Here is a 10,308-nt window from a genome sequence, read left to right on the forward strand (position 1 = left end):
GGTGTAATCACTCCTTTGCTTTCTGGATGATCTCCTCGGTCTTCTGGCTTAATGTACTTCCTCTCTGGATTAGAGTCTTTAGTTTTGGCTTTTGGAATCTGCTCTCCAAGTCCTTGTATGATCTCCTCAACCTTTTCTTCAACTTCATCAAGAGCATAGACTACTCTTTCCATGGTTAAGTCAAGCTCTTCGGTTTTGTCAATGACTTTGTAAACCTTCTCTGAAACTTCAATTGTGAAGTCATAAGACTCGTTCTTAGCTTCGTTGAGGGCTTTGTCCACATCATCAATTTTTAAATCCAGGTCCTTGACTTTGTTTTTAGTGTTGCGAAGCTCGTAGTTGTGCTTTGCTTGCTCTTCTTCCATGCTGTTAAACCTGTTGGCGATCATGTCTGTGTCCTTGGTTGCTCGTTCTTCTATTGATTTGACCTGAGAAGATAGGTTATCGATCTTCTCATTGAAAAGTTTCGATATCCCGTCAATTCTTTCGTTTAGAGCTGTAGTGGTTGCTTGAGCTTCTATGAACTGCTTGATTATGCCTTCGAGCTGACTTAATCTTGCTGGAGAATCTGGTGAGTTAGGCGATACATAGGTGGTCTAGGGTTTATCATTGGAGGCACGTAGGGCTCGTTCAAGAATGTTTGGTAGTCTGAGGTTTGAACTTCTTCGTAGAGATCGCGTAACTGCTTTTCTCTGCGTCTGGTGGCTTGAGGAATGTTGTAAAAACCTCCCTCATAGTATGGAATTCGATTTATAGGATCCATAGCTTCCAGAATGGAAACAAAATAACCGAAAAATGGAAATATGCAGAAAAAGGTTCTAGAGTCGATTTACCAACCTTTCTTAGGGTTTTGCGCAAAAGAAAACGCGTGCCTTCCCTGGCAACGGCACCAAAAACTTGATGTGTGCTGTCGTGAGGGTTGTCAATTTACCCTAAACAAAATCAATAGCCGCAAGTGCACAGCTGATCGATTGTAGTACTTAGGGATCGAATCCACATGGAAGGAGGATCTTTTCTGCAAAAGCCTTCGAAAGAAATATAAAATAAGGAAGTCTAGAACCAGGCGATTTTTGTGAGGGTTTTGGTGGTGTCTTTAAAACGTAAAAACTAATCTTAACGAGAAAATACGGGAATTAAAATGACCTAATAACTAAACTTAACAAAAACGACTGAAAACGAGAAAAACGGCTAAACCTAATTGCTTATATGAAAATCGATTGAGAGAATGAAAATACTAAATTAAAACTTGAATGAAAATCGGTGTAAATCTATAGGAAAAGAAGGCGCTGGGTTTCAGGAAAGTTTTCTCAGGGGTATGAACGATTCAAAACATTGCTAGAGAGTAAATTTGATAAGATCTTAGCTTAAACTTTTCGAACTAGAGTCACGGACGTATGAATACGCCACTGTCGTGATCATAGACAACTATCTCTCTCAACCCTGACCAGTAGGTTTCCACTCTGGCCCTGGAAGAGAAAAGATGCATTATGTTTAAGACTCGTCATCATTCACAAATCGCCCATAGGTAGGTTTCCACTCCTATGTTTGTTTTGCTCTCCCAAACTAGATCTGATACCGGATGAACACTTTCGTGTCACCAAGCATCTGGATCAGATTGTAGTTCATGACGCTACTCTCATGCAGTAAAAATAAATTCAGAAGAAAAAGTTCTAAGATTCGGGTTCAATAGCTCATGGAATCCTCATCGAACATATGTGTCCCCATCAAAAATCCCTTAGACCCAACAATAAAACTACTCAGACATGATGAACGAAATCAAAAATATAGTATTAAAAAGTAGAAATGAAACCAAAATTGAAAAAGAAAGAACAAGGGTTCAAGAGATAGATCTCTCTCTCCCTAAAACCTAAAAACAAAAGCTTAAAGTAAAATTCTTCTAAGTATTTCGTCTCTCTTCTTTTCTCCCTAAAAACGACCTAAATGACATGTATTTATAGTCTCCAATGCTCTTTGGTTTCTAGGGTTCCGAAATTGAGGCTGGGAAAATGATATGGGTTTCAGAAATGGGCCTTCTAACTCGGAGTTGCCTGGCCGCGATCGGGAAGTGTGTGAACACGAGGAATGGATGGCTGCCCGCGGTCGGGATGTGCGTGACCGCGGGGAACGGGCTGTTGGCTGCAGGTGGAAACGCTTGCTGGTTGGTTTACTGGACATCTTGTTCTTCGCGTATCTTTTGGTTGAACCGTTGGATTGCCAAGCTGTAAAGTGTGCTGGAAAGCTGATACTTCCATCTTTGAGATCTCCAAATTTGAGCTGGATCAGACGGTGAAAAGGCCTTCAATCGGGGGTGAACTTCTGACGGTTTGACTCTGAGCTGAAAATCTGGTTTTCCATCCATTTTGTTAAGTTTTTCCCTAAGTTTCCTGAAAAGAGTCTTGGAACTACAAATACTAGAAAAACGTAATAAAAGTACTTGAAAGCATAAAAAACATATAAAAACTATTTCAAAATGATCCATAAAAGTGGTCAAAATACGGTGTTATTAGAGCACTAAAGAGAATAACCGCCAAGCTTCGAGTACGCACCCTCCCACGACAACGGAAAAAGTGCCTCTACTCTTTACCGACGCCAACCTGCACGGAATACATATGCCCACAATGACTGCTTCGTCGCGAACTACAGCTCGGCGATGTCGAGGTAAGCAGGATACTGATCAATACCGGAAGCTCGGTAAACGTCATCTTTAAGGAGACCGTCAAGAACATGGATTTCCCGGACTCAGAAATCAAACCCTATATAGAATCACTAACCGGCTGCATTGGAGAAAGGACGATGACTGTTGGCACAGTAAAAGTACTGGCGATTATAACCGGCTACGTCGGGGGATTGGCCATAATGATCAAATTTCTAGTTCTCAACAAACTGGCGATTTATAACGCCATTCTGGGTACCCCTTGGTTATTTGTCATGAAAGGAGTGGCGTCTACCTTCCACCAGTGCATAAAGTTCCCAACCCCATCAGGAATTTACACACTAAAAAGAAGTCAAAACATATCCCGGCTATATCATCTCACCGAGTGCAAACTCAGTCTTGCGCGAACATGTGTTATAAGCCCCTGCCAGAAAGACGCCTTGTCTTTGGTAGGCGAATTCGGTTAACCAAAGCAAAGCATCGTCGAACAGGTCGGCATTAACCAATCTGGAGAGATGCGTAGGAATAGGCACTGAACTCGACAAAGATATCTGAGAGGCACTGATCAATTTCCTTCGAAAGAATGTCGCTACATTTGCGTGGTCCATCGACGACATGCCAGGGATCAGCCCGGAGATCACCTGCCATGAGCTAAACATCGACCCGATCTATAAGCCAACTAAACAGAAAAGACGTAAGCTCGGTACAGAAAAGGCACACAAGATCAACGACAAGGTCGAAAAACTCCTTAAGATCAGTTCGATCATGGAAGTCCGATATCCGGACTGGTTGGCGAATCCGGTGGTAGTAAAGAAAAAGAACGTCAAGTGAAAGATTTGTTATCGATTTCACCGATCTGAACGAGGCCTATCACAAAGACAAATTCCTTTGACGCACATCGATCATCTGGTGGAAACAACTGCCGGAAACGAGTTGCTAGCGTTCATGGATGCCTTCTTCTACAAAACGGTTAACTAAATCTTCGAAAATTTAGGATCAGGTGTCAAAAATTTAGGGAATATATTTTTCTTTTTCAAACCCTAACAATTCAATCGATTGAAACGAAATAGCAAAGAAAGTAAGCAGATGAGATAAGAGGAGGACGGCAGTTGATTTTGACTTACCGGAGTGAAAATAGAGAAGAAGTTCTGGCGGAGACTACACCGGAGAAAAGAAGTGTGACGTTGATTTTTTTTTTTTTTTGAAGAAGAAGATGATGGTAGGAGGTGGATTCTACAAAGTGTAAGGGTAAATATTTTTGTTTTTTTACTTTTTATATTTTAGTTTAAAATGTTTTAAATTCTGTATTATAAATTTTTATTATTATGGGTAATTTGATTTAAAGGGTAGAAAAAAAATTAAATTATTTGTAGAAATATTAAAAGGACAAAATTTACTACATAAATTATAAGGGGAGAATAGTTATGTTTTTTTTTTCTATATTTTTAATTATTTCTTAAAAAAAAAACTAAAGGAGTTGAATATATCTTTTGTTCATGTATTCTAAAATCTTGTCTTGCACATAAACTCTGAGACTTTCCGATTAGAGGCTAGTTAATTAGGGTTCCAGAGAAAAGGTCACTTGCGTCAGAAGGAAACCCTTCCCATTCACTTCTCCCAGTATCATCAAGATCATGATCATCCCTTTACAACGAGGCTAACAAGAGAATAATATGATTCCAGCTATTGATAATCAAAAGAAGAGATCTCTGTCTATAATACTGTCACAATACACACATAACAAGCATTGACTTAAGAAAGTAAATATACTTTAGTAACAAAACGTACAAAACAACAGAACCAAATCAACTACTCTGCTGTTACATGATCAGATGAACCTTGGTCCTCCTCATCTGCATTGCTCTGGAAATATTTCGATGATAAAAAAAAAATCTTAGGTTTGGAAGAGCCTGAGGATTCCTGCAAATTCTTTTTGATTCATACAGATCAATTAAAGCCAGGTCAAGTCCTTGGAACCTTGCAAACGGTCTATATGAACAGAGGAGTGGTGCTTGAAGCCTTGAGAACTTGTACATAGAAGCTCTTCACTTTCTTCACTTATCTCCGAGATTCTGGAGTACCGAATATGAAGTAGAGCTATCGTGTTTAACATTACAACCGCTTCTGACATATTCCGTAGACATAGACCTCGAATACTACTCAGCCGATCTCTCCACTTCTACGTTTGCTGTTAAAATTGAAACTTCAGGTTTTACTAAAAGTAAAATTGTCCATATAAATCTGGGTAAAAAGCTGAAACCAAATTAAACTTGCAGTAAAGACTTTTCCGACAATAAAATCAAGCATGAGACCTTTAAAGCCATTGATGATGCTGGAAAAAGTAAAGGATACTTTGAAAAGTAGCGATTTTCTTCTCTGTTTACCCCTTTATGCCATATGAATCTTTTTCTTTAAGATTTTGGGATTCTGTTTAAAACTTGAACCTAACTGTTTCATTTGATCCCTCAAAATATGATTGAGATTCTCTACATTCTTCCATCTTCAATCAATCGAAGTTGTCATGATTTTTACCTGAGCAAATTAGATCAAATGAAATGAGATTTTTGCATTGATTGGCAGATTCTGAATTGCAATTGTTCTTAAATTACTCTGTAACGAAGAGAGAAGATTATCAAAATCGTCGAATGTGAATGTGCTCCAAAGAGCTCTAATTATGAGAATGAATGTGAACCCAACTTTGTGGATCGGTCTTCTTTAATGTTGCGGCCTTTTTCGCTGGGTGATTGGATTAATTGAAATTACTCTACTGAATCGATAAAGGTTGAAGGAGAGACGAAAATTTCTGTATCAAACATTCTAAATTCCCAATTAGTCTTTGAGGAATGCAAACTTAGAACCCAAAACCGCATTAAGAACAGAGAGGATACAATCCACACATTGTTATGGCTTCAGAGCCTAAATTAAGAACAGAGAAGATACAATCAAAGGCAGACTTTGAATTATTGAAATATGCAAACTTATACAACAACAATTTCATACAAAGCAAAAGCAGTAACATAAAACACAAAACCAAATCTAGAATTGAAAGAACACATTCACACTCACACGCATTTGCAACGGCTTCGGAGCCTCTTTCTCCCATTCTAATCAGTTGTTATTTCTGCTGCTACTGTCTCAGGAAACTCAGTGGCAGCTTTGGGCAGTTTTGGGCAGTGGTAGACAACAAATTTTCTCAGGTTTGGAAGAACCATGGTATTTGAGCAAATGCTCCTTAATCTAATTAAAGCATCTAATTTCAGGACTTGAAGCTTCCCAAAGGGAACCGCCAAATGTGGATGCCAATTGCTGATTCTCATTACTTTCTCCTTATTTATTATTTCTTCTATGCTTTTTGAGAACATCACAGATAGTTCCCTGAGATTTTGAGCGAACAACAGCCACGTCAAGTCCTTTGGACCATCCAAACCGATTATACCAACATCGGAGAGGTGCTTGAAGCCTTGAGAACTTGTACAGAGAAGCTCTTCTCTTTCTTTGCTTTCCCATTCTATCTTTATCTCTGAGATTTCGCAGCTCCAAATCCCAAGGCTTTGAAGACCACGCAGAGCTACCGTGTTTAATACTACAACCTCTGCTGAGATCCATCGTAGGTTTAAACCTCGAATACAATTCGCCAATCGCTCCACTTTTTGGATACTTTCCAAAATCGAAGCATCCTTTACGTTCGCTGTTAAAATCTTCAAGTGCTCTAAGAGTTGTAGCTCTTTCATTAATCCTGCATCAATATAGACACCGGAACCAATTAGTTTCAACACTTGAAGATTTGGTAAGCTTGTTCCTATCCCATCAATGCTCTCAAGTTGATCAGTACGCTCCAGGTCCAAGCTTATTAGCTTCCTCAACCCCTTCAAACCAACTGGTAACGATACTATATTTGTGGTTGATAAATTGAGGTATTCTAAGGAACTCAAGCTGCAAATTTCTTCCGGCAATGCACAAAGACCACGATTTCGAGAAAGATCCAAGACAACGAGGGCTTTCATAAACCAAAAGAATCCACCTGAAATAAACTTCAACTCGTTATTACCGAGTAATAGGGTCGAGAGGTTGGGGCACTCGGGAGAGCAAGATATCTCTTCAATTTGATTACTCATCAACGATATCCTTCTCGCAACTTCCCAGTTGATGATGTCATTTGTTATACGGCGTAATTGCGCACCAGATTTGACACACAAGTTTTCTTCCTCTTTTCCTATCCAAAGAGCCATCTCGCGTAAAACATCATGCATTTTCACCTTCTCTCCTGAGATTGCATCACGGTCAACATCCATCAATAGATGTGCACGAACTAACGTACCAATTATATCATGACCTTCGTTGTTACTCCCATCTTCATCTCTCTTTCCATTTATAAATCCTTCGCCGATCCAATATTCTATCAACTCCTCCTTCTCGATTTCATAATCTTCCGGGAATAAACAACAATATAGGAAGCACGATCTGACGTTTTGATCCTTTAAACCATCATAGCTAAACTTCAGAATTGGAAGAATTTTTTCTTCTATACCCTTAAATTTGTGGCTAGACAAGTTGAGAACTTCAAGTACATAACGCCATTCGTGTACACCTTCTTTATATGCCATGGCTCTGCCAATAACATTGAGTGCAAGTGGCAAGCCACAACATTTCTTAGCAATTTCCCTTGCAAGTTCTGCAATTTCCTCATGGCGTTTCAATGTGGCTTCTCCAACAGTGTTTTGAAACAGTTCCCACGCTTCATCCCATGACAAACAATCAACCTTCAGCGCATCGTCAGCTTTCATGTCTTTGCAAACTTCTTTTGAACGAGTGGTGAAAACTATCTTCGATCCATTATCGACAGCTTTTGGAGATGGAACTCCTATCTTGTCCAGATCAACCTCGCTCCATAGATCGTCTAGTAACAACACAAATTTCTTTTTGCGAAGGATATTGTTGATGGAAGAGGCTTTCTCTTCCTCTGTTTCTTCCTTCCATTCCTTGTCTTGGCGTAATCTTGCCAGAATCTGATTCTGAATGCCCTCGATTTGCAAATCTTTAGAGACCACGGCCCATATCACAACACCAAATTCATTCACCACTTCAGCGAATTTGTTGTTGATACGAGCTAAGAGGGTTGTTTTGCCTACTCCCCCCATACCATAAAGACCTAAAATTCTATTTTCAGAATCCATGATGCTGCTCCATGCCTTTTCAACCATTGAATCCAAACCAACTGTTTTTTGAATATCTTTCTCCCCCACCTTTGGTACATGAGCTTTATCCGCCACCACTTCAAAAACTCCTTGAGCTTTATCACATGATAACTGTATTGATACACAGCCTCCCATCTTCGCTCAAACCTTCAGAAAGAAACCTACTGATTTCACTGCCCAGGATGATGAATGAGCGAGAGAGGAAGACCTGGCTCGATTAGAAAAGAACAAGTCAAGACTTGAATTCAATAACATTCTTTCCTCAACTTGTTAATAGTCATGGCCTCAACTTGTTAATAAACAGTGCGAGATGGGTTCATCCACCATGTATTGACAGCCCTACGTAGAATTACAATTTATTGTATTTCGACCATTGAGGGTATGTTAAAGGCCATTAAGATTATATAAACACACAACTATGGATGAAAGCTTTAACGAATACTAAATTTAAAACGACCTATTCTCTGAACTTGGCTGATGACAGCTTTAACGAATAATAATTTTAAAACGACCAAAACCTATTTATTTACACTCTAAACTAAATTTGAGTAAGATTGCGTCTTCTAATGGTTACCTTCACGTTTCTTAAGAGTTTGACTTTTTGAAAGTTTCGTGATACCTTCCAAGACGAGACTTGGTGTCTCAAATAAACCAGGCTGTCTAAAAACCTCCACGAATTCGTGGAGATGTTCGGGTTTGACCTTTAACGAGATTCTTCAATCAGCGATTTAGAAACATTTTGCTATTTTTTCTTGATGAAAATTAACTGATGAACCCGAAATTACAAAATTGTTTGCATCCAAAACAGTTATCGTATTTAGATTATATTGTCTGAATTCGTATTCTTCAAAAATCTCTCTGTATATTTTGTAACGACTAGGTATCTGTCCTCGCGCAATCACAATCAGCATACAAATCTTATTATAATTTGATTTTAGAAATTTTTATAATATAATCATCACATTTTTATTTCCAATTAATTGAGACTAAAATATTATATAAACATAAATCATAAAAATACTAAACATCCATTACTATTATTTTAAATCGATTAATATCAATCATATATTAGATTATTTAAAATCGTATGTACCTATTAAGTAATATTATTAGAAACGACTACCAAATATAATTAGTAATAATAATAAAAAAATTAAATTGTAGATGAAAATATAATAAAAAGAAATATCAAAATAAATAATAAAATTCAACACGCAAGTTTTAAGTTATATAAATACTTATACAAAGAAATTAAGAGAACACTACTCCATTAAGTATTATTATATATATCTGGTTTAGGAGTACCTTTTTATCCTTGTTCCAACTTGTGTCTAAAATGTGCTCCACCTCTCCCGAATCATGGAAGTGTAAGAGACATATACATATTGTAAAATTGTTGTATATATAAAATTCTCCAATTATCATTTTTAGATTACTTACTTTCTCTTAAAAATCAGGGCATCATCAGTGTTAGGATCAAGGAGAAGACAGGAAAAACCAATTGCTTCATGTGAATAGATAGTTATTTCATCTACACGCATAAAATGATTAATAAGAAATATACATGCAATATAAAACATATATGGGACAAAATAAAAATAATAGTGACATATACTTGATTATTCATATCTTCTTTTTTATTTACACTCCAATCGGTTAAAACAGAAACCGCAAAAGGACCAGTGAAGCATTTGGTTCTTTCTTTGATATCAGCGGTAAATTCTCCGTATGCGATACATTTCAACTTCACATCCTTTTGATTTAAACAATTTAAATTACAAACTTTGTTACCAAGACATAGTGATCGTGAGAGAAAATATAACTTACTCGAGATCTTTGATGGTGAAAGTTATTTTCTGAACAATCTCTCCATCAGGGTTATTTTCTGTTTCAATGTTGCTAACATTTTCCATCACACCAATGAGATCTACAAATCAATTATGAGAGAAAGTTTTATCATAAATGAACTTTATATATTTTTTTTCTATATATGTACAAATTTATAGATGAAAACACTAAAAAGAATATTATAAGTTAATTTTACCAACAAGATACAACTGAGCGTAAAGAACTCTGTATATCTCACTAAAAGGGACAAATTTCATAAAGGGATCCATTGTCAATGGTCGTAGGCTTGAGACTTCTGTCTCAGTAGTGAGAACGATCTGATAATTGTGTCTCGTTGTCCTTCCCTCATTCTTCCATTCAAATGATGTCAAGCCGAATTTATACAATTCAAACCACAGTCCTTCAGTCCCAACACGGTAAAAATATGGAAAGGCGAGGTTACCACATGAAGCATTAATTCTGCAGCCCTATATACAATGAGTTTTGAAAAGAGATCAAACAAACAATAAATATAGACAAAACAGTTATATATTCATATTAGATAATACTTACATTTTCGTCGACTAAAATGAAATTCATCCCTGGTAAGCTTTGTCGATCAGGTTTACTCCA

General features: G+C 37.4%; 1 protein-coding gene across 1 annotated transcript; it reads right to left on the reverse strand.

Moving 5' to 3' along the window:
• Window positions 1–5,757: 5,757 nt before the first annotated feature.
• Window positions 5,758–7,869, reverse strand: LOC18022615 (probable disease resistance protein At1g15890). The gene has a single exon (XM_006405597.2). It carries the CDS (start codon window positions 7,852–7,854, stop codon window positions 5,758–5,760), a length of 2,097 nt encoding a protein of 698 aa, XP_006405660.2. The 5' UTR covers window positions 7,855–7,869.
• Between the last annotated feature and the right edge of the window lie 2,439 nt (window positions 7,870–10,308).

This window comes from Eutrema salsugineum, unplaced genomic scaffold, assembly GCF_000478725.1.
Source record: "Eutrema salsugineum unplaced genomic scaffold, Eutsalg1_0 scaffold_14, whole genome shotgun sequence".
In the NCBI taxonomy this organism is placed as follows: domain Eukaryota; kingdom Viridiplantae; phylum Streptophyta; class Magnoliopsida; order Brassicales; family Brassicaceae; genus Eutrema; species Eutrema salsugineum.

Bases quoted from the DNA above. Each gene is read 5' to 3' on its own strand.
- LOC18022615 (XM_006405597.2), bottom strand. From the start codon at position 7,854: ATGGTTGAAAAGGCATGGAGCAGCATCATGGATTCTGAAAATAGAATT.